Below are 26,123 nucleotides of genomic sequence, written 5' to 3'. Positions count from 1 at the left end.
TCACTCCCCCTGCCCCCCCAGCCCCTTGGGTGTCCCGGAGAAGCAGACCCAAAAAACTATAAATTCAATCTCTTGACTTAATGGACACCCTTCGCCGGTACTGATGAAGACCACAGCCTGGTCCATACTATCTGGACTCCCTTGGGGACCTCACAATGGGACGCACTAAGACCAGTCAAACCAACCAAACTAGATATATGCTCTTATTTGCGCTCCCATCCCTCCGAAGGTTCTTCTACCACGCTATCCGCAGACTATATGCCCCATGGGCAAACTGGACATTATATTGCAAGAAATAAGCGGCTCCAGGGTGGCAAAAGAACAACAACTTGGGGTCATTACCACGGACATCACTCTGCTCAAGGATGATCAAAGGAAAGTGGCAGACAGAGTCAAAAGCGCTGAGCAATCCCTTTATACATTAACATCCAAACTTGCATGGCAGACTGCATTCGTAGCACAACTACACAAACAGGTGGAACAGCTTCAATCCCGCATCGAGGATGTGAAAGGCTGAGCATACAGGAACAACATTTGGATTGCTGGCCTACCTGAAGCCATGGAAGGGCCTCAACTCACCCAATACATTGAAACATGGCTCCGGTCCGCAGTGGGCCCGACAGGTCGGTCAGACTTCTGTACAGTGGAAAGGGCGCACTGAATTCCAATGAAACAACCATTCCCTGGCGCCCCCCCCCGAGGCCTACATGGCACGTATCCTCAACTTCAGAGATAGGAACCACTTGCTCAGAGTGGCTTGAGGTAACGCACCGCTGACCATAGACGGCACAAAGGTCTCACTATTTCCAGACTTTACTTTGGCTGTTCAAAGGTAGTGCTCCTCATTTCAAGCCGTGAAACGATGACTGTGCAGCACTGGCCTCTCCTCCGCTTTAATTTTTCCTGCCAAACTGAAAATTGTTATTGACCAACAATCAAATTTTTTCGACACACCAGAGGCCACTCGATACTGGCAGGACCTCCACTATCTGGACTCCCGTGGACATCCCCAACCACACCCCTCACCAGCAAAACCGTGATGCAGGTCCTGGAAGAGACTGAAGAACTGGCCTGCTGGGGCCCACATCAGAGGAGCTTCAACTCCCCAAAAGGCTCTGAAGAGCCAGCGCAACAGTGCCTCAGACTCAGACACAGATGGCGGCCTACTCCTTTGCACTTGCTTGTCACATGCAAGTGTCTCATCAGCTCCAGATCGCATCCAATTGTGACTTTTGTGGTTACCAGACCAGCACCCTGATTAGCAGGGCTCTCACCTGGGATGGAGGTATGGCTCTATGGACTCCTTAACTTGATTATAGCCTGTAACGCCATCCTAGTACATGGTGGTCCTGTGTCTGGGCCCATTGTTGGTTCTACTGGTAGCATTTACCTGCTCTGACAGCTCTATGGTTGGACAATGCTTCCCGTAGGCTCATGGTTTACACTTGATTTAGTGTTATGTTATGAGAACTTTAATGGTCGACTGAACGTTTTTCGTTGGACAAAGTATTTTGGGAATTTGGTTGTTGTTAAGTCTCTGCTGTCACTACTACCGTTATGCAGGGCACAGATTCAGTACATCAGCGATACACCTTTCACTTTACTCAAGCTATATGATGAACTTGCTAATTCATAGCTACAATGTACTTACACGGAACGTGCGGGGACTGGTCTCTCAGCGCAAACGGCACAGGGTACTAGTACAAATGCACAGACACAATATACTTATAGCATATCTCCAAGAAACACACCTTACCAGCCTAAAGGCTCAAAAACTGCACCGGAGATGGAGGGGGCAGCTCTTCTCTACTTCATACTTCACTTACGCTCGCAGGGCAATTGATCTGGGTGCGTGCTGGGGTGCCTTTGCAGATCCACGACTCGAAAATTGATACACAAGGCTGTTATGTATTCCTAAAAGGTTGCCTAGACGGGACACTCGTAGTACTAGCATGTTTATACTCCCCAAATCATGGTCAGGACAAATACCTTTCACATCTCACGTCCATATTGGCAGATTGGGCACATCTCCCTGGAATTTGGGAGGGGACTGCAACGCAGTGCTGGATATCCACCTAGACTGTTCTCATCCCCCCTTACCGAAGGCAGCCCCAACTAGGCAATCCAAAATGCTGCAACAATGGGTGCAAAACTGGGGGCTCTCCAACCTATGGCACAGCCGCAACATTGGTTTTCGAGAGTACTCATTCTACTTGCCCTCACACTCACTACATTCCCGTCTAGACAGGTTCCTCTGCTCATCCTCTCTACAGCCACAGATTACACATGCAACATATCTAGGCAAAACACTGTCCGACTACAACCTGTTGGAAACTACTTTAACATGGGGACAGACTCCTACCCCAAATACCAACTTGGCACCTCCAACCTATCCATCTTAAGGATGCAGCGTTTTGCGGTTAACTTGCCTGTACTATTGATATGTATTTTCAAGAGAACAAGGGCACTGCGTCCTCGCTGTTGACTGAATGGGAGGCATTTAAAGTTCTCATTAGAAGAGCATCCATCAGTACACGAGTGGGCGCTAGGACAGAAGTTCTGAGAACAGTTTAGGCCCACTTCAATGCCTGGCATTCCTTGACACAAGTAACAAACCACAGCTGCAAGACACGAACATTGCCTATGATTAACTTCTAGAATGCCTCAGAGTTGTTAACTATAGGAACTGCATGCAGAGAACACGTGCAGAAGCAGACAGGGCAGGGATGCTGCTAGCTAAGCTGATACGACCAGAACAATCACCGACACCCATTCTGTCCATACAGACCTTCTCAGGGGAAACTGCAATAACTCAAGCTGACATCAACTAGGCATTGTGGGATTATTATGTGGACTTATACGCAGATCCCCCTCCCCCTGACCACACAGGCTTAACAATGTTCCGTGACCAAGTCACACTACCTAAGATACTGGCAAAAGAAGGCCACCATTTCCTCTAATGAAATATGAGAAGCCATCAAAACCCTCGCACGTGACAAAACACCTGGTCCAGATGGCCTGCCGGTAAAATTTTATTCCACTTACGCAGCTAAACTGGTCCCATGACTGGAGAAACTATATAATGCCTCTTCACAGCGGGTATTCTCCCCACGACAACTCGAGAAGCGTTGGTTACCTCTAGCTGTAGCCCACCCTCTGATATGTCATCTTATAGGCCACTATCCCTATTAAATACATAATACAAAATTCTCAGTAAGATTCTAGCAGCCAGACTACTCCCTTTCCTTCCCCGTTTACTCCACACAGACTAGAGCGGTTTTGTACCTCGACACAATACCCCATTGAACGTATGTCGTCTATTCAAACTAATGGACACCGCCAAGCGACACTATCCGAATCTGGGCTGACTTTCACTAGCTATACAACAAGCATTTGACACCCTTAGTTGGGACTACATGTTGGCAGTCATAGCGGCATTCGGGTTATGAGCTGAATACTGTAGATGGATATGGTTGCTATGCACGGAACAAATGGCTACAGCTCGGAAAGGGACATTTCATTTTACCCACCTATAATATAGCCCGGGGGACCAGGCAGGGGTCCCGCTCATATTTGTGCTAGCACTGGAACCCTTGGCACATCTCATCCAGCGTACCGCAGAGAGCTGAGGCATTACACTGAACTGTACAGTCCAGTCAATATCGCTCTATGCAGATGATATGATCCTTTATTATAGAGATTTATTAAGCAGCCTAGCTGTGGCCGCAGATCTATTATCCGAATTTGGCAGCTTCTCTGTTCTATGGATTAATGCCACCAAATACTATGCATTTTCCTCTAACGATACATACACAGATCTGATGGAGCACTCTGTCCCCCTCCACATTAAAGTAGCCTCAGCCTACTTGCGATACCTCTGTATTCACATATATAGAGAGCAACCAGACATATTAGCAGGCAACCTAGATAAGGCAGTAGCAGGGGCCCGATCGCACATAGCTTTCTGGTCCACACAACCACTGTTCGTGGCTGGCCCATTATCACTGGTGAAAAAGGTACTACTGTCACATTTATTATATTATTCTACAAACCTACGGATCGTAGTACCTCTGCAAACATTTAAGGTAATTGACTGCATAATAATAGACCTGATTTGGGGTAGTGACGCTGGAGAGTGAGCTTTAAGAAGCTGCAGAGACCCTCGGATGAGGGCAGTCTGGGAGCCCCAGATTTTAAGGCCTACTGCATAGCTGGGCAATTACAATAGCCATAATTTGGAGGAGATAGAGTACAGGGGTGACATGCTCCTCCGTGGATGTCTGCATAGGCTTATATGTCCTGATCCCCCCTGCACCCACTACAAACTCTAAGCTCCTGTTACACACAGCCCTTACATACTGAAAGATGGCAATATGATACACAAACTCCTTGAACCCCTACTCTCAAATGTACCATTGAGTGGGCTCCCAACTTCCATAGGCACTCGACTGGCCCACATATTGCGCCCTTGGGAACAAGACGGCTACAAACCCTGGGAGACCTATTCGACGATAGCAATCTACTGCACCATATAGACTTTACGCAAATTCACGGACTTCCCAAAACACTGTTTCTCACTCATGCCAGCGCTGTGGCCTAGGTACATGAATAGGGGGCACCAGAAGGAATAAAGCCACAAACAAATGAAATATTGCAGGCATTACACACCATGGGATGGTAGGCATCTGATTCGGTGGTAATACCGAGGTCTTCTCGCACACCTCCGAACACCACTTGAATCTCTTAAATTAAAATGAAAGGTGGACCTACACAGAGTATTCACTGATAAAGAATGGAGATTTCTCATGAAATATGCCAAGATACTTTACCGTAATACACTATTTAAGTTCATACAGTACTTGATAGTGCACCAAGCGTACCTCACACCACACAGACTTAAGGTGACGTTTCCCACAACAACACTACATTGCCCCCGATGCTACTTCACAGACGCTGACTTCATGCACATGATGTGGACATGCCCTAGGCTTACCACTTACTGGTCAGGCGGGAATCAATGGCACACATTTGAACAATGCATTCTGGGTCTATTTCCTCGACCGCCCAGCTCCAAAGTCACCATGTGATTCATAGATTTGGCTCTCCTTTTAGCAAAGCACCTATCAACTACATCTTGGAAATCCTCACAAGTGCCACCATTATCTCAATGGCGCGACAAAGTCATACAATGGGGGCAGTCCGAAAGCACGGCAATATGCCACGAAAAATACAGGAGGTTACGTAAAAGGCCAATCTCAATGCAATGAGATGCCATACTAGAAGCATTTAGTGACGGGGGTGGGGATACAAACGATGGGACCTTTTAATGCACACTGTCCCTTCAACCCCGAATAGCCCTGATAACTAGCTTCTTCCAAACCACCTCCTTCAGCCCCCCTCCACTGTCCAGAAGTATAAAGATTATACAATCATTTACCATATATTGGTGCTTTCACAGGAACAAACACTCACATGTGTGACTACTGGGTCGCTTTATTGAAGTGCACTGTGACCATCCATACTAACACCATTACCATCAGACTGAAAAGCAGAAGACAACAGGGAAGGTGGGCACGGGACTGTTTATTACTGTTTTGTTTTTTCTTGTATGATGTTGAATGCTGCATTGATGATTTAAACATAAGCTATATGAACAACCAAATATACGGCTTAAAGAACCAAACAATTTGCTACATCAATATGTTACTTTGCCAATGAAAGGATGTATGCACCAAGATTCATGAAAAGCTATAAAGTTTGTGTTAAAAAAAAAAACGGAATGAATACAGGGATTGTCACTCATGGGGTTTGGCAGCGCATAGAGAGGAATATTTCCCATAGTCTGAGAATGACTGACTCATTAGTTTTGACTCATTAAATGCTTTGGCTTCCCTGGAAGTTGGCCAGCTCCGCTGGCAACAAAGCTTGACAGCTATAGCACACACTAACTCTGCTAGACACAGCAATAGTTTAGGCCCTGGTTTGATCAAGCCATCCATGCATGGTCTTTCTAGATCTAGCCCCATGGTAGGTGTTGTTGGCTCGTCGGAAACCAAGCGGGCATCCTAAGTTGGAATATTGCTGAGTTTAGGTCTAAAACGGAAAACCCAAGTTGGGGGCAATTTTTTGACAAACACTTTGGCCCATATTTATACTTTTTGACGCACAACTGCGCCAACGCAGTTGTGTGTCAAAAATGTTAACGCCATTCCAAAGCGCCATGCGGGCGCCTTATTTATTGAATGACGTTAGCCGGCGCAGCTGACTGGTGTGCGTAAAAAAAAATGACTCACACCAGGCAGCGCCGGCGTAGGGGAAAAGGGAGCTTGGGCGTCAAAAAATGGGGCAAGTCAGGTCTGAGGCAAAATTTTGGCCTCAACCCGATTTGCGCCATTTTGTTTGACGCCCAACCCCAGTTGAAATTACTCCTGTCTTAGCAAAGACAGGAGTCATGCCCCCTTGCCCAATGGCCATGCCCAGGGGACTTATGTCCCCTGGGCATGGTCATTGGGCATAGTGGCATGTAGGGGGGCACAAATCAGGCCCCCCTATGCCACAAAAAAAATACGGTGGGCAAGGGTGGCAGGGGGTGTCCCTGGGGGCATGGGAGGGCACAGGTCCGAGCCCACAGGTCCCTTAACGCCTGCCCTGACCAGGCGTTAAAAAATGACGCAAAAGCGGCTGGACGTCATTTTTTAAGGCCCGCCCACTCCTGTGCGTCATTTTTGCACAGGAGTTTAAATAAGGCGCACATGCCTTAGAGTAATTTTTTAGAAGGGAACGCCTACCTTGCATATAATTAACGCAAGGTAGGTGTCCACGCTCAAAAATGACGCAAACTCCAAGATCTTTGGCGCTAGACGGGTCTAACGCCAAAGTATAAATATGGAGTTAGCTTTGCGCAAAAAAAAACGACGCAAATCCGGCGCAAACAGAGTATAAATATGCCCCTTAATATGCCTATTTCAGGAGTCCTGGGCCACAGATCCCATATACAGGTGTGGCTTTAAGAGCTATTGGATCCCAAACAGTGGATCAGCAGCAGGGTAACCATCGAGTGGGTTGCTTGCCTGGGTGAGTGTATTCCTTTCTTACTCGGTAACCAAACTTAAAATGGAATCTAGGGACATCCAATGGTTAGCTCTTACTTCTCCTATGGATCCGTCTATGCCAATCATAAATGTCTTTAACAGAAGCATAGGGAAATCTCATGAATCTCCAACTCTACACATATTGGATAAGATCTTGGCAGGCCTTTCTGGCTCTCATTATGTAATAGTCATGGGTGATTGTAATGCTACCTATGAACCCAATATTATTGCACTGATATAGCTCAGGAAGAAGATCCATTGTGGGGCATTTCAGAGTTGAGAAGCCTATCTAAAAAATGTCTAACTAGGGCTGCTCTCCAGATGTTATATGTCACTCTAGCCCACGGATTGCAAGCATGCAATAGTGGTCGCCATCTGATCTAATACCTTCCCCAACTTTTAGACATGGGGCTTATGCAAGCAATATTATAATTTTGCTGGACATTACATTATTGAGGCAATGGTAATTGCACAGGATGAGAGTGCTTATGATCCCCTGGTACTCCGCGTTCACAAATTGCTAGCATTAATTCCTCTGTCATCTACTGGGAGATATGACCAGCAGTTGAAGGTCACCAATAACTATAGAAATGTGAAGTGGGAAACTAAACTGTTCCCCCGATGATATGTCACCCTTGTATTCAATGCTTGTTAAACATATCGAGGTTATGCATATCAACTGGGAAGACAATAAGACTATTATAGCAGTATATGTCAAATTTTGCAATAGCCTAAGGGATCTTTTTGTTTCTAGGTCCAGCGCCACAGGATGTAAGAGTACTCCAACTGGATGGTTCAATGATAGCTGTAGAAAGGCTAAAAGCAGTTTGATAAATACAATTAAAGGTGGAACTGCAGGGAGATTAGGGCAGCCAGAGCTGAATATAGGCAGGAATTAAAGCAAGCAAAAGTAGCTTGAGAAGACAAGCTTTGGGATGAGTTGCTTCAGGCTTCTTCAACTAACGATTAAAAAGGTTTCTGGTGGTTAGTCAGCTGTGGCTCTTGTCCCTGCATCTGCTCCCTCTCCTAATATGGGCGAGCCTGGAGCTCCACTAGAATTTTCCCTAGAAGAGACTGCCCTAGCAATTAGCAATTAAAGCATTAAAGCAAGGGAAAGCACCAGGCTTGGATAAAATTCCAGATGATCTCTATTAATCTGATAGCAGTATCTGGGTCTCATGTGTCAACATCATTACAATTGCGTTCACTGCAGGTGCTCCAATCCCACTCACATGGAGTGGGCTGAGATTGTTCCCATTTTTAAAAAGAGAAACCCAGGGGTTCCATCCAACTACTGCTCCATTAGTCTTCTGGACAACTTTGAAAAGGTTTTGTCCAAGCAAATCCTGGAACGATTTGTCGAGTGGACTGATGACAGCCATGCAATATCTAATCTGCAAGAAGGGTTTAGACCCTTGACTAGTTCCATCGACCTAGTTTTACGCTTTTTGCAGATTAAGAGGAAAACAGTTGATATAAGGAGCTGTGACATTTTTGTGGCATTTGTGGGCCTCCGTGCTGCATTCTATCTGGTCCCAAGGGAAAGGCTGTGGGTGACTTTGCGGGAAGTAGGAGTTACGGTTGAACTATTAAGAATTATAATTCATCTTCATGAAGGGAACTATGCTAGAATTTGTTGTGGCACCAAGGGGGAACTAACAGATCCAATCTCAGTCAAGAAAAGCATCCAGCAGATAGACAGATTCTGCATTTTTTGTAAGGATTATGGTCTAGAGGTGAATGTTGCCAAAACAAAATTGATGATCTTCTCCAAGAGAAAGCGAGCAAATGGCACAGTAAAATTATGTAAGGCACTGGAGAATTTGATTAATTAGGGGTTGAATTGGCTAATTCTGGATCTTGGGCTCCTCAAATTGAAAAATTGAAAAACGTTTCTATGTTCTAAGCCACAGAGCTGAAGCCACCATCAGGATGGCAAAAAAGGCCCAGTGGTTTCCCATTACTGCTGCAACAATAATGTATAAAATGTAGGTGCGGGAAACAGCACTGCATGGTGCAGAATTATGGGGATACTCCAACATCTGTACCCTGAGTGTCGAAGAGAATAACTTTTTTAGAGCCATTACTGGTTTGAAAAAGGAAACTCCTTTGCTGCCTTTAAGACTTGATCTAGGGACAAATTTTGTTTCAGAGTTGACGGTTCTAAAAATGCTTCTGTTCTGGGTCCAAGTTTGGACCACAAGTGACCTCCAAGATGATAGATTGGGCCTTAGTGACATCTTGAGCCTCCAGTCATCGGTCTCAAAGAGCAAGTGGCTAGGATGTATGAAAAGAGCATGGACCGTACTGGCTCTAAGGGAGTTTTGGGTCTAGGGGAGTTTTGGGAGGATTCCTTGTCTATCCAGGCCAACCTGGCTAAAATGGTCAAGTATAGATACTGGGAGATGACAGCTTCCCAAAATGATTAGTCAAGCCGTAGAAGGAGCCTCACAAGGTGTTTTTTAATGTATAAATCGGTGTTTAAAGCTGAGGACTTCCTTGATTACATACATCCAGCACAAGCTTGCACCTTGTTTTTGATGTTCCAATATGTTCCAATACGGGATTCTGCCAATAGCGGCTTTTACTGCACAACGGATCCCTCTAATGAAGGTGCAAGAAGTTGCAACTTTTGTTCTTTAAAATTGAGGAACACTTGCTCTTTTTCTGACCCAAATATGCAACTCCTAGGCGCAGATGGCTTGTTACCCTGTGTAGGAATGTATCAGTTATGGACAGAGACAGTGCACTGTGGATTTTCAAGAGCGATTCCTCTTCTGTAGTTGTGGTGGCCATTTCTAAATTCTTACATGTGACATGGATAATAAGCAAAAATGGACACCGCAACGGCAGTGAATCACGATATAGAGATTGATTCTATGGTGCATTGGGTTGTTTTGATTTATTTTTATTGCTAGATTGCACTGTTTTACATAGCAACCAAACTCGTAACCACTATAAAGTTGGCCATTGCTGCACTGCATTTTTTGATTAGGAATTGTTTTTATTGATTGCATTTTATACTTTTAGGCAATGAAAATGGTATTTTTTTAAATCTGTCAATAAACTTTGACTTTCACTTTGTATGACTGGAAGCAAGAGGAGACCCTCAAGACGGGTGGCTATTTAGTAAGACATAATACCGTCTAACTGTTTTATTGAAGATGATAATTAAAAAAATGAACAGCCACATACATTTGTTTAATGACAGTGCGTATGTCTGACTTCCTTGAATTCTCACCCCATATCTAAATCCTCGTACAACAAGGGAGATATAGGGGGTTATTCTAACTTTGGAGGAGGTGTTAATCCGTCCCAAAAGTGATGGAAAAGTGACGGATTTACCACCAGCCGTATTACGAGTCCATTATATCCTATGGAACTCGTAATACGGCTGGTGGTATATCCGTCACTTTACCGTCACTTTTGGGACGGATTAACACTCCTCCAAAGTTAGAATAACCCCCATAATGTTGTACACAAGCATACAACGAACATCAGTGAGAGGACATTTGGACTACTGAAGGGGGGATTATAATATTAGAATATTGGAAGCTCCACTGAAAACAATGGAGTGCTCCGGGCTTCTAATTGCCGGCAGAAGCCGAGTGCTCCAACATTCCAATTCTGTCGTTCACAGCTGTTGCTTTCAATCCCCTCAGGCTCTGTGATGTCTTTGTTTAATTTATTAGAACATTCTGCCTTCTTGTGGCGGAATTTTCTAATAGCCTTTTAGCCCTCTGTATCTGGGCTATACCAGCATTAAAGCCCCTCTCACCTTCGGCTCGGGCATTTAGCGCTGGAGCGGGCTTTTACTGACCAGTATAGCTCGCAACAATGGGCTATAAGGTTATATTATGATACCTACAAAAAATGGGAGGAGACATGCTGAAAGATAACTACTACATGTGTTATGCTGCATAATATCACAATAAGGAAAGTTCTCCCTGACTCAGATGATGGCAATGCCTACTCATAGAACCCACTCCCAGGATAGGCTGCAGCAAGAGCAGCAGCAAAAGGCGGACTAATGTGATGAACAATTACCTTTGAGTTAATTTTATATATATATATATATTTAAAATAAAATATAAATGAAAAGTAACACTATTTACTTTGATGCGATCATGTGTGAGGATTTACTCACAGATCATGATACAGACTATGAGATGAACAATAAGTAAAGCAAAACGACATGGATCGCCCACAAAATAACTTTACCTATTAACAATGACATTACAATAAAAATTGTAAAACATGTATGGCGTTCTATTAAACAATGTTTGTGCCTTTGTCTAGTCCTCTGTCCGTCTGGTGCTTCATTTCGCTGGTTTCTCCTGCACCTTGTTGAGGCTTGAGGGTCACAGATGCTCTGCTGAGGCTATAGGCCTCCTCTCTCCCCTAGTACAGAGAAAGGTTTCATGGCTACATTAGCTTTCTACAGTCCTTCCATTGTAGCAGCTACTTGTTGTAGGCTTCTTCCAACATCACCACTATGTCTCACATGTTCAGCTTACACATCTTCAGCACGTCTGTACATTGATGTAGTTGTAGATGCAAGTCTTCTACTTCTGTCAACATCTATGTGCAGCTGACCCAGCTATAACTTCACAAAGGTCCTTGATTGATTTTATTTCTGACATGCCAGATCTGATAATCTCATGCCCCCTTTCTCCCTCCTATTTCACTCACGTTAACACGTGCTGCTTACTTTGGATCAACTGCATAGATTTCACAAACCTATGAATCTTAGTACCAGTAAGGATGCTTACTTGCAATTGACAGCCAACTTTCCATTCAGAATTACCCTGTCTAGGTACTGAAGGTTATATTGATACGTCCCTGGTTAGCTGCTCCATGGTTTAATTGTTTTTAGGATGCATAGTTGTTGTTGCACATCTTGTAGGCACAATTGCAAAAATCATCACTGGCTTTGTTGATGGTGTTGGATCAACAGGTGGACTGCTGTAAGATGCAGCAGTCACTGGTGCATATGTATTTCTTCAGTACCGGAGGGGTGTCCCTCTTTCTGTGCCTGGCTTCAAATGCATGTACAGAATTTCCCAATGAACATGTAATTTTATATCCTCACATGAAAGTCTACATGTAATCTTACTGACAAAAAAGTGAGAAAGCACGTTTACCTTCAATCAATCAATCAATCAATATTTGTAAAGCACGGCTACTCACCCTTGAGGGTCTCAAGGCACTGGGGGGTGGGGGGGTTAGGAGCCTTATCCGAAGAGCCACATCTTGAGGTTCTTCCTGAAGATGGTGAGCGATGGGCTTTGTCTGAGGTGCAGGGAGAGGTTGTTACAGCTCTTTGCTGCAGTGTAGGTGAAAGATCGTCCTCCGGCGGTGGTTTTGCGAATGTGAGGGATGGTGGCCAGGGCCATCTGGGCGGAGTGGAGGGATCTGGAGGGGGTGAGGAAGGTGACGAAGTGGTTCAGGTAGGCTTGTACTGCGTTGTGTATGGCCTTGGACGTGTGGGTGAGAAGCTTGAAGGTGATTTGCTTCTCATCCGGTAGCCTGTGGAGGGTCCTCAGGTGTTGGGAGATGTGCTCCCAGCGTGAGAGGTCCAGAATGAGTCTGGCGGTGGCGTTCTGGATGAGTTGGAGTTTATTGATGTGCCGGCATAGAGGGCGTTGCCGTAGTCGAGCTTGCTCGTGACTAAGGCGTGGGTGACAGTACTGCAACAGTGTGCTGGGATCCATCTGAAGATCTTCTGAAGTTTACGAAGTGTGTGTCAGCAGGAGGAGGCGACAGAGTTCACCTGGCGCGTCATGGATAGGGAGGAGTTGAGGATGATTCCTAAGTTGCGGGCGTGCTCGGTCTTTGCAGGGGGATTGCTGAGGGATGTGGGCCACCAAGAGTTGTCCCAAGCTGAGGTGGCATTTCCGAAGATGATGAGCTCCTTCTTGTTGGAGTTGAGCTTGAGGCAGCTTTCTCTCATCCAGGTGGTGATGGCTTCCTTTCCAGTGTGAAAGTTCCTTTTGGCCATGTCTGGATCTTCGGTGAGGGAAATGATGAGTTGTGTGTCATTGGCATATGACACGATGTTCATACCGTGGCTTCTGACGTTGCAGTAACAGGGGCCATATATACATTGAACAGTGTGGGACTCAGTGAGGATCCTTGGGGGATTCCGCAGTTGACTCCTGGGGGTCTGGAAGTGTAGGGTGGGAGTCTGACTCCCTGCTTCCTCCCTGTAACTATAGTTCTCCAGTATTGGAACCTTTCATAGATTTACATGCTTGAATCATTACCCCTCATTGAGATGGGTGTCCCCTGTACCTTTATAAAGTAGTGTTAAAATAGGCCTAGACCTAAAGGCCTTAGGCCCATCAGTTTAGTATTCTATCAGAGTCATTTTGAAAAAAGGACTAAAGCTGAGAGTTTACCAATCAGGCGGCACCATCCTTTAGAACACTCCTGAGAGAAGCTCGAGTCCCTCAGACTTTCAGAGCACTAGTGCATACACATAAAATGTAAGTGAGAAAGGTAACAGTGAGCTTCTCTGGGAGGTGGGTGGGTCGCATGTGAATCTATGAAAGATTCCAATACTGGAGTGCTATAGTTACATGTAAGGACCTTATTTTCTTACTCTAGTATTGGATGTTTTATAGATTCACATGCTTGAATCAGAGTAGTAAGCAGTAGTGATGCACATTGTAGTATTAGCTATGAGTGCTTCAAAAGAATATGAACAAGATTTTTAAGTATATATATATATATATATATATATATATATATATATAATAACTCAAAAACCAGCTGCTTAGCTCAGTAACTAGAAGAAACTATACATTATATTAACATTTCCTTTTAGATGCCTTTTAAGATAAACAATGTGCAGAACTAAACGTAGGATGGTGGGATAGTAGAGATAGCTCACCTTTACTGGAAAAAATGTCTTAGGACTGCCTGGCCCACATCTACTTCCCCTTGAGGAGTGGTATCAAGGCAGTAATGCTGTGTGAAAGTGCAGCAGTTCCTCCAGGTTGAGGGAGGAGGCCTGAAAGGTGGAAAGACCCGGAATAACCCCTTTAGAAATTGCTTGATGAGTATGGAGGACCACAAAGAGGGCAAAATATATGAGCATCTAAAAGACGAGATGGGCGCTAGATGAACCCTGATGCTGGCATGAGCTAGGCCCGAACGTGCCAGCTGCAACAGGTATGGCAATATTTGCTCCGATGAAGATGATATAGAATGTAACTGTTGTTGTTGACACCATAGACAGAATCTCTTCCACTTACATGAGTAAGTTTTGTTAGTGCTGGCTGCTCTGGCCCTGCTCTGGCCCTAGAGATTATAATCCTACACTCTGGAGGGATGTCTAGAAGTGCGAACTCATTGTGCTCAGGAGCCATACTGATAAGGGTAGGGATTCTGGATTCTGGTGCAAGACTTGGCCTTTGTTCATGGTCAGGAGATGTGGAGATACCTTCAGTGGGATCTGATGCTCAATGAGAACAGGAGAAGCTCTGTAAATAAGTGTTGTCAACGTCACATTGGGGCTATTAAGATCAGTGTGCAGGATTTGATTTTCATCTTGGTGAGAACCCTTGGAGTCAGGGGAATGCGTGGAAAAGCGTAAGCAAAGATTCCATACCATGCCATCGAAAATGCATTCCCCCATGATCTCTGATGGTGATGCGAGCTCAAGACTGGTAGTGGCTGCCAGCTACAGTGAATCTTAGGAACTGTCTGTGGAAAGGGATGTGAAAATATGCGTTCTTCAAATCTAGGGTGGACAGATAGTATCCATGGTTTAAACGGGGGAGGATGTCCTGTAGAGTTATCATGCGGAATGATTGTTTCTTCAGATAGGTGTTTAAGTCTCTGCGATTGAGGATAGGTCTCCATTCTTTCCATTTTTTGCGAATGAGGAAGAATCAGCAGTAGAATTTTTCCCCGCTGAGAAGCTGCGACATTCTCTATTGCTTCCTTGAGAAGCATTTTGTTGACCTCCAGTCTGAGATGATGGAGATATTAGGGAATAGATTGGCGAGGCAGATTGCCAGGTGGCATTTGAACAAATTCTAGTGTGTCCAAACTGTACCAGGTCCAAGACCCATTGGTCTGATGTTATGGATTGCCACTGATGGAGGAATGACAAGATCTTGCCCCCTAGATTGAATGGTGAAGGGATCGGGGTAGCTGGAGCCCTGGCGAGATCATTGCCAGCAAACAGAGTCCTTCCCTTGACGAGCCGGTCGTCCCCTAGAAGCAGGTCTAATATATGCCGCTTGTGGAAGATGCCCCGGAGAGTATTGGTGACAAAATTGTTGGGAGGAGGACATGTACGAGGGGGATCTGTATTGTGAAGGCATCCCACGTCGTCTGGTACCACAAAAGGAAGACCTTCTGAATTGTAGAGTCCCCAGCGGTTTGGGTGTCTCTGTATCTGTCTTAATTGCTTGAAGAGCTTTGTCGACTTGTTTCCCAAATAGGGCTTGTCCATCAAAAGGACTTGGCTTTTAGCCAGCCTTGTCTCCTGAGCACGCAGCCCCTGCCAGCTGACGAAATGCAGTGGTGGCAATGTCCATTGCCCAGTTGATAATCTGCGGATGTGCGCTCTCCCTCCTGCAAGATTTTCCTTGCTTCTAGCTTGGCCTCGTCTAGTAGCTGGTCAATGTATGGGGTGATGTCAGCCTATAGTTGCCTATCGTATCTACCTAAGACTGCCAGAGAATTAGCCGCTCTCACTGTTATCTAACTGTCGCCCTTCCTTGTCCGGAGGAGCTGAGATTTGTGTGGAGGGGTTGTTGGACCTCCTTTGGGCCTCTTGCGCTATTATTGAATCTGCATGTGGGTGGCCTGTGAAGCAGGTGGGTGCATCTTCCGGCGCTTTATATTTTTTATCAAGGTGCGGGAGTAGTGCTGTGACTGTTGCTGGGTTCTGCATGTCCTTCAATCCTTCTTCCCATATATGACTGACCATAGGCATGGAATGTAAGGTCTTTTGGAACAGCTCTTTGAAATTATATAAAAAGCAATGCTTCTGCTTGGATGGAGATGATGGAGTAGAGACCACATAATCCTTCCATTCCGTGTGATCATCTTGTAGCTCACCTTCTTCATGCTCTTCGTCTGAGGTGTCAGTGTCCTGCAGCAGGGCTGAAGGTGGTGTATGAATGGTAGTCAAAGTTAAGGATATAGGCCTCTGAAGCGAGGTGGCTACTTGAGGCGCTGCCGATCTTACAAGCCTAGATGGCTAAGGCACCGCTTCTCCGGTGGGCGGGAATCTTTTTTTATTATTAGCCAGCATTACTTGTAAGTCAGGAATCAGGAAGCTTGGCATATACACCATTCCTTCTTGGGATGGCTGCCTCTCAGAAGTAAAATCTTGTGGATCATAGTCATCATAGTATTCTTCCTCACATTTTACATTCAACTGCAAGCGGTTATGCGCTGTTCCATAGGGTCCCTCACGTCATCTAATTCCAGCAGGTGAAATGGTATCAATGGAGTCACTTTACTTGGGGAAGTGTGTTAAGGGGTTAATTTCACTTTTTTTTATTTTTGCCTTTTCACTTCTCGGCGGGGTAGTCAACGGGGGTGACAACGAGGCCGTTGACGGTATAGCAGGTGGAATTGCCTGCTGTAATGCTGGAGTTGTACTCGTCATCTGTGGAGTGGCTGTTGTCGACGACAGAGAAGAGATCTTTATGGTGACGGCTTAGTAGTTGATGCCACCACCGCCGATGTCGGCGATGGAAAAGAGGCAGATTTGGAAGTGATAGTCACTGTCATCTTCGTCGACGATGGAGAGGTGTAAGACTCCCTAGCACAACGTGCAGTAGAAAATCTGAGGGACTGGAGCTTCTCTCAGGAGTGTTCTAAAGAGTGGTGTCGCCTGATTGGTGGACTCTCAGCTTTAGTCCTTTTTCCAAAATGACTCTGACAGAATACTAAACTGATGGCGGGGGGAGACCCATCCTAATGGTGTGGAATGATTCAAGCATGTGAATCTATGAAACTTCCAATACTGGAGTGTCAGGTATATCTCAGATACAATTTCTGCTCATTGTGATGATGACTGCATTTTAATTAAAGATTTGGACCTGAATATCATGTAAACACCACAGCCAATTGCAACATATATAGGGTACATGAAATACACTACTCTAAATTCAATGTTAGAAATTTGACAAGGATTGTAGAGCTCAATGAGACAGATTACATGAAGGCTGTGTAGATGCTAACACATTTAAAATTTTAAGTAGAAGATGTTTGAGAAGCATACACTTCTTTTACGAGTTCACGTCCCACTCATAAACCTAATCTTTATTACGTTTTTGATTAATTTACCTAGTAATGTGATGGTGGTTCAGTGTCAGGTCCTCCTCTGTCAACTTGTATCCTGCCTACAGCTTCCTCCTCCCTCTTTAGTCCTGGAGAGGTCACACAATTTTTCCTAATTTCTTCAATAATCAGGTTTGTGAATCCCACTACATTTATATGGTGCTGTGTGCTTTTTTAGTGTTCTTTGGTATTGCTAGGGAAGTCCAATTCAAGGTCACTCAGGGCCAGATGTATCAAAGGATTTTACCCATTCTATGTCTATGTGTTCGTACATATGGCCCTTAATTTTCTTTTTCTTACACCATCCTTAGGTGACCTATGTCTTGCCATTGTTTATGATATGCTGTTAGCACTGTGGTAGGTTTTGACCTCTGCTCCTCTACATGGCTCCCTGGCTCTCCAGCACTGCTTCTGGCTGACTTCCTGGTGTGTGATGCCTTCAGTTGCTGCATATGCCACTTGTTTTTTGCAGCTCACAACAGATTCATAAATTCCAATCTACTATGAACGGTAATTTGTAAATCTTTATTTAATAAGGGTGATGCCTACAAAGTAGTGATTTGGACATAAAAGTGGTTTGGACATAATGGTATGGGATTCACAAATTGCAATTTGTTATATATAGCAATTTTTGATTCTCAATCGTGGTTTTGAACATTAGCCTCTATATTACTTAAGTACCACAGCAAAATAAATTGCCTCTATGTGCTGGTCACTCGGGTTGAAAAGTGAGCTGTAAGAGGTGTGTAGTCTGGAATCAGCAAAGTGTAAAGAAATACTGCTTTCCAGAAGAGATCAATAGAGTGGGCCACTTTCAGCTGCAAAAGGAATTTACTCCAGTGAGAAAATCGTTATTTCCTCTCTTGGCATATTTGGTGTTGACACTTTTCAGCAATTTGCTTTTTTTTAGGCAGTCTTTAGGTCTGAATATACCACATGAAAGTCGCCAGGAGACATCAGAGGGCTTGTCCCTTATGGCACCGGAAGACTAATGTGAACCAGCAATAATCTAATCCTGTCTCTGGACTCTGTAACATGATAATAGTTTTATTAATTTAGCTGCTGATTTAACAGCAGAATGTCCTAAGTTTGCAATGACAACAGTGGAATATCATGTAAACTCTGCATTAAATTGCCAGGGGAGGGCATGACCACAGAGTCCAGTCACATCTTAAAAATGACAAGGATAACACATTGGAATTTGTCTATGTTTCGGATACTATTTCTGACTGTCTGGTATATTTGATGGGCCCGGGGATAAGCCTGTGCCCCTAGTAAAAACCCTAAATTCCTAACTACATCTTGAGGGATTCATTGTTGATATCCATTGTGTGCACACAGCATTTCTCTTCTTTTATTTATTGTCCCTCTAAAATAATGGTCTAAGTTTAAGATGTATTTTGTAGAAACCAGCTGCCCCCCTCTGTCAAGGTTGTATATATGAAAGGCGCCCCAACAGCTAATTTGCCATCACCTTTATTTATCTTGATGAGTGCACAGTTAAGTGTCATCTGCATATTATTGGAGACTGAGCCAGTGCCTCTCAATGAAATGAAGTAAAGGGGACATGTACACATTAAACAATGATGGAGATTGTGATGAACCATGCAGGACTCCACAATCCAAGATTAAAGAAGTGACTAACAGGTGCATAATCATTTTGAGGGAATATATCAGTTTAACCCACAGCAGCATAGAAAACAGCAAATGCTATATTAGGATGGTGCAACAGCTAAATGCCTTTCCTGAAACATTGTACTTGCACATATCTCTTTTCCGATCGCAACACTTACAACATCCAAGACCCTAATTCTTATATCACCAGAAGCTTGGGGTGCACAAATTGAATCATTAAGCCAACCATAAAAATAAATAGATGATAGACATCAATTACAACAGTATAATGGTGTGTTAGAGGAATATCCCATGAATTGCTGGGAAAACTAAATCTTGATTTAATAATGACTTTCTTACTGAAGCAACATGTGTAGTTCAACTGGGAGGTTAGACATGATCACCAATATATTGCATCACAGCAATGTAGTTCTGTGATCCCTGGATCCTTGGAAAGTAACAACGTCCTTTGAGCTAGCTGATGATGTGCCAATGAATTGCTTGGACTGAGAAACTTTCACGAGTGAATAGCACATAGCACAACACCATTGTGCGTGCCTGTTCATACGACTGCTACAAAAAAACTGGATTAATACTTTCAAAACTATGATTAAAGTGGCACTGTGGAGAAATAAAGTAGAGCAAAATATGCAGCTCAGGTATTTCACTAATTGGATGTAATGGAAAAAGTAAAAGGAAATCCCCTTGAGTATTATCTAACAAATAATTCGTGTAAAATGGACAATCTGAATATTACGCACAGAAAAAAAATACCAAGATCAAAATATTTTAAATCACGAAGACTGGCAAAGGGTACAAAATACATTGACTTCAACAAACGCATGATGAAATAGGCACCACTGAAAAAGACGTTACCTTCTCCCTTTTGCGATCTCGAAAGACTGCTTTCTCTTCCAGATTGGGGACGTGCCTCATGGAAGTTCCGAGTTTCTTCTTGACTTTCTTCCTCTATCCCACTTTCAGATGACTGACCACTCAGTGTTCCTTCCATCCAGTTTTTGTAATTTTCATCCCCTTCATCTTTCATCTGCTCTACTTTTCTTTTATGTTTTGCTTCAAACACGTCTTCAGCATCCATATAACGTGTACCGTTGGTTGGTTTGAACAGAGATACAGGTCTTGTAAGAAATCCAACAAATTTCCTTCCTCTCTTGGATGCCTCATTCACCTAGAATGGAAGCGGAACACTAGGTGATATTTGTTTTATTATTCACAGGAGTAAGAGAAACTGAACTGATGTTGAAGATTAGTAGACACTCAAAAGACCATATTTACAAGAGAGTGAGGAACAAATGACTTTTGAGATGTTGTGTAACGTAGCTGTTGTTGGTGCCCCTTTAGGTCTGAGGGCATATATGTAGGGCATATAAATATTTGCTTCCTCATAGGAATAGTTAGGACCTAGTTACCACAGGAAATTGATATTTTGGTTTGTTAATAACTTTGACACTGTTACAAAAAAACTATTTCATCCTCCACTGTCCCTTCCTGGAAAAAAGGGGTTTGTGTCCACTGGCAAGTAGGTTAATGGGTGGGAGGCAGTTTGTTCATGTACGGGGGAAGAGGCCAAAAACCCACTGAAATTCACTAGTTATATTTACCACAATTAACTGTAACTTGCATCCTCGACATGCACTGCTTATGACACTTTACAACACTCATGATATCAATGATCATCACTGATGACAAATGAAAAGATATCATTAAGGACGTATATATATATATATATATATATATATATATATATATATATATATATGTGTGTATATATATATATATATGTATATAGTGTTAATAACAGTTAATTAAAACTATCTGAAAGTCCTGATTTGAATATTATACAAGATGTTATTAAATACATTGACATATACATTATATAAATAGCAAAGCAAATCAATGAATCATACAAAAGATCATGCAGTATTTCAGGCACTTAATCACAAGCAGCTAACTTTGGCCCTCATTTCAACCTCAGCAGTCTTTTTCCAAGACCGCCAAGGTACTGCTGTGCTGAAGACCGCCAGTGCAGGCGGTTTTCCGTGCAGCGAATCATGACTGCTGGCAGCCCTCTGTCCTTTTTCAGACGGAGAGCCGCCAGCAGCCATACTGGCAGTCGGCGGGGAAGTGGAGGCTGCTCCACCTCCACCACCCCATCATCAGAACACCGTCCACCAAATCCCAACCCAGGATTCGGTGTGGCGGTGTTCTGGTGACGGGGAGCTGGCGGAGGAGCAGCCTCCATGGATCCCGTCCCCTCCCGGAGGATCACCGGACAAGGTAAGGTGATCGTCCGTTAGGGGAGGGGGGTGAGGGGATGTTGTGTGTTGTGTGCGTGCATGGGGGTGTGCGTGTGAGTATGTAGAGGGGGTGTGTCAGTGCGTGTATGCATGCGGGGTGTGTTGTGTGTCTGGAAAATGTGTGCGGGTCGGTCTGTTTGCATGTCTGTTTGTATGTGTGCGGCTATGTGTTGTTGTAGTGTATGTGTGCGTGTAGGGGGTGTGTATGTTGATGTTGGGGGTGGAGGTGGGGAGGGGGGTGTAAGTTGATGTTGGGGGTGGGGGGGTGTAAGTTGATGTTTGGGGTAGGGGTGGGGAGGGGGGTCCTGCCACCTTTGGAGGGTGGTAGGGTGGTCAGGGGTGTGGGGGGAGGACTCGGGGTGGGGGAGGGGGCTGGGGGAGACCCCTATCAGTGCCATGGAAGGAATTCCCTGGCACTGATAGTGCCTACCGCCATGGATTTCGCGGCGGTTCCAAACCATCTGAAATCCATGGCGGTATGCAAGGTCCTGATACCGCCGGCGGTCTGGTGACGACCGCCGGGCTGGAGACTGAAGTCTCCAGCCCAGCGGTCGGCACCGCCCTGGCGGTCAGAGTGGAGAAGTGGCGGCGCCATGGTCATAATTCCATTTTTTTCCCGCCGGCCTGTTGGCGGTATTACCGCCACTTCTCCCCCGTCCGCAAGGGTCGTAATGAGGGCCTTTGTCTTTTAGTACATTGGCAGACAACAACGTGCAAGCCTGACCTCGCATTTTCCAGATCAATTATCACTAAATTTCCTACGTCTGAAAATCATATTATTGTCTTCACCCAGAAAGTATTTACAAATTACTTCACTAATGCTCCAAATTCCCAAACATTTAAATAAGGCCATAAAATGTTTCTACCCTCTGTTATTAGACCGGGACAGTAACAAATTAGGTCTAGAATTTGTGGATACAAGGTGGAATACCTAACACAACAATTCTACAACAACTGCATAAGGGAGCAATTTTCCAACCTGTCCTTATCTCTGCAGTTGGTAAAAACAGAAACCTAAATCTCGTGATTTTTTTCTAATAATTGGCCTTAGGTAAGATTTAAAATAATGCTGAGGGGTCAAGCTGGAAAACATAGGTACTAAAACTTACCCTATTTTAAGCTCTGAAAACTGGCCAATGTTTTCAACAAAGGAGGAAAGAGACACCGCGTATTTGGCCGTTTTTGAACAGCTTATAGTCCATAGTCCAGTCTACCAATATTTCCAATTTATTGAGAATTCTATTAAGGTTTGTGACACCCTTGCAAGAGAAGACTTTAGGAAAATTGCATAATTCTTTCCAGATGATTGAAGATGAACTGCAGATCTAAAATATGGCCCTCATTTTAAAAGCCACGTTGGAGTCTTAATTAGGTGGCGGGACAACTGTTTAGGAAGTCAAAACTATATCTAATTGCTTCACTTGGTATGGTTTCAAATTTGTTATGAAGTTCATCCCCATAAGTTGGAAAGCCATATGTAACAGATGAGTAAAATGTTACTTTCATCCAAGACAGACTTCAATGGTGGACTGATTCAATTGTTTTACAGAAGCCTTAGCTAATATTGGTGGTGGTGTGCTTTATATTTTACTGCCATGAGTTGACAAGCTTGATCCACATTCTTTCTTTTCTATACACCCAAATATTGGTATGAGTCTGTTTGTTCAATTTTTTCCCTTCCAGTATTTCAATTATATTTGTGTTTCCAAAATATCATAATCTTATTTTTCTCACATTTAATTTAAGATTGTGATCATTATTATATGCCTGTAAAGCACTGAGAGATCTTTGAAAACCAACTGGATTGTAATTTAGAAGAACCATATTGTCCGCATACTGGAGCACTGATATTTGTTATTGTCCCAATCTGGGGGCAAATAATCTTGATGTCCTGATAACAGATGACAAATCTGCAGTGAAAAGGTTGAATAAGGGTGAGGCCTACATGCATATCTGTTTAAGGGCGCAATTTGTACTGAGTTTTCTACAGACCGATATTTGGTTGCCTATGCTTATCCTTACCTAGGTATCAATATACAAAAAAAGAGTAGGTTTTAATAGGGCTTGCGATATGACCCTTGCTACTAGCTTTCTCCAAAGTAGACCTCTACTGACACAGTCAAAAGCAGCACTAAAATCCAGATACCAGACAGAGTGAAGTCCTGTTGGCTATGTTTGTTTGAGCCAATAAATGAATGTGCAAAATATTACTCAGTGTTTCGGATCCTTTTCTGACGTCAGTTTGGTTTGCTGGCACTATTTATGAATGTGTTATTCATTCCTCTATTTCAAAAAGGAGGATACAGGTGTACATTTTGACGTCACTATCCAGTAGGGCTATGGTTTTATGTTTTTATGGGTCCTCTGGATTTTTTTTTTTATATACTGGATGTAGAATTGATAATTCGCATGTCTCTAGGTTAATGTCTGCTTCCATTGTGGTTTTGCACAGTGTTACACAAAACTCTAGATCAAGTTATAGGACAATGACCGGTATACCACGTGTACCAGGAGCAACAGTCTGTTTTGCTTGTTTCACAGAAGATAATATCATTTTGTCAGAGATCTCAAGACATGAACTGTGCTCTAAGGTTCAGATCTCACTGGTCAATTGTACATCATAGCGGATTTCAAACAGGTAAGACGTCCATATGTCTGAATTGATGATATTATGATCTGTTCTGACCAGTTAAGATTACGGATTAGCCCCCACAATGGCTTGGAATCATGAGTGGAAGAGCATCTAGTTATGTCATCCCATCTTTTTATGTCAAAGATTGTTTTGCGGCCCAGCATTTTGGTTTATATCAACCTCTGAGGACCACAAATTCTAGATTGACTGGAATGGAACCTTTTTTCAATTGCCTTGTTAGTTGCTTCATTGTCATGCACCCATTCTGTGGCCTATACATTTGTGAATAGCAGTCAAGTAACGATGTTAGAGCTTTCTTCCAAATAATTATAGTCTGATAGCCAGTTTCATCATTGATCATTGAGTTTATTTTTGACACCCCGTGTTGGCTCTTTCATTTCTCATATGACAGATTAGAATGACATGCCCATTTGAGCCTTTTCATGGCTAAGGTATCATCTAGTTTGGCTACAGTTTTAAAACGTTTTGAATAATTTATTCTGCATTTTAGTTCCATTATGTGTGGATAAGGTTACTTTACTTCCTTCAAATTATTTGGAACATTACTTACTGCATTACTTACTGCAATACTTATTAGTAACAAAGGTATAATCAAGCAAACTCTCCGTAGTCCCTATGTATTGGTTTGCTTCAATGTTGATATCTGGATTAATTCAACCACTGAAGTTAAGTTAATTAATAGTAAGTGGAATAATGTATGAGAGGGCATTTCCAATGCAATCCTATGAGAGGAGCAGCACTAACAGTAGTGAGAAACTAAATAGACTGTCTTTCACTATTAGAAGATTTAATACATAAAGACATATGTCTTACCTTTTACATACACAGCCCCTGCCCATAGGGATATCTAAGGCCTGCCTTAGGGGTGACTTAGGTATAGCAAAAAGCGAGTTAGGCCTTGGCAATTAGTTTGGCTTGCCAAGTCAGTGTGGCAATAAACTGCGCATGCAGGCCCTGCAGTGACTGGCCTGAGACATGTTGAACGGCTACTTCAGTGGGTGGTACAATCTGTGCTGCAGGCCCACTAGTAACATTTAATTTACCAGCTCTCAGTACATGGTATACACTTTACAAGGGACGTACAGGTAAATTAAATAAGCCAAGTCAATCATACCAAGTTTAGAAGGGAGAGCACATGCAGTTCTGATCAGCAGTGATAAAGTGCCCAGAATCCTAGAGCCAAGAAAAAGAGGTCAGAAAGACGGCAGGAGGAAGGCAAAAAGTTTGAGGATGACCCTGGAAAAAGGGCCAGGTCTAAAGCTACCTTAGAAACTCTATCCATATTCACACCTGACTCGAGTCCCTAAACTGAATCCAAACCTATGGTTCAGAAATTAAGGGATAAAGTTTGTGGGCTGACTCAAAAACAACAAGGTGTTTGTTTAAATATGTTTGTGTTCTGACTGCCTTGGGCTCCCTACCAAAGCACGATTTTGCTTCCGAAAATACAAAAAAAGTGATGACCTCCCTCACCATGGGAATGTTTTCCCATGATGTGGGGGCGAGGGGGGTCATAGAAAAGCTTTTACTTTTACATAAAGCAACGTTTTAGGTGGCAGTTTGCAAAAGTAAAAACTGGGTATATGCCCGCCCATAAATCAGAGGGTAGACACATGGCTAAACCTTCGACAGCCCTTCCTCTTCTGGCCATTGGCGGGTTATGAAGGCAGTGGAGACAGACTAGTCTTCACCGTCTACCTAATGAAGGTCCACCCCCCTTTCCACCAACATCCTAAATCAGGCCCTATATCTGTTAACATGTCTTGTCAAAGAACTTTAATCTGCTTGCCTTAAGAAGCTCCTACCATAGACACTAGTTGGAAGCAGCAAGTAAACCAACAGCCGGCCTTGTCTTCACAGGTTCAACAGGTTTGCATGTGGGTGCCATGTTGTGGAATAGTGTTTCACTACGGAGACAACACAAAGACTCACTCTTAAGATATGTTGTTTAAGGTGTTTCACTAGTCTGGCTCCCTACCTTACACTGAGACCCAAAATCAAGGGAGCAGACCATCTCTTAACCAACGCCCCCGCCATGTGTTCAACAATAAAGTATCACAAGACTAAGCTGGTCATTTAAAGTTTGATGTCTGAGCATTAGCCCACCATAATTAGAGATTCCTGTTTGCCCAAATG

The 26,123-nt window shown here is 43.7% G+C and overlaps 1 protein-coding gene across 4 annotated transcripts in view; it reads right to left on the bottom strand.

Annotated features, from left to right (window-relative positions):
* Positions 1-26,123, bottom strand: part of RFTN2 (raftlin family member 2) — a 478,219-nt gene that overhangs the window by 179,632 nt on the left and 272,464 nt on the right. For all 4 annotated transcript variants that reach the window (XM_069225820.1, XM_069225818.1, XM_069225822.1 and 1 more), the window contains one exon: positions 19,893-20,205. In XM_069225820.1, the coding sequence (XP_069081921.1) occupies positions 19,893-20,205 (313 nt within the window). The remainder of the gene's footprint in view (positions 1-19,892; positions 20,206-26,123) is intronic.

This window comes from Pleurodeles waltl, chromosome 3_1 (assembly GCF_031143425.1).
Source record: "Pleurodeles waltl isolate 20211129_DDA chromosome 3_1, aPleWal1.hap1.20221129, whole genome shotgun sequence".
Classification (NCBI taxonomy): Eukaryota; Metazoa; Chordata; class Amphibia; order Caudata; family Salamandridae; genus Pleurodeles; species Pleurodeles waltl.
The sequence above is the reverse complement of the archived record's forward strand: the minus strand, read 5'-3'. Positions and strand labels throughout refer to the sequence as shown.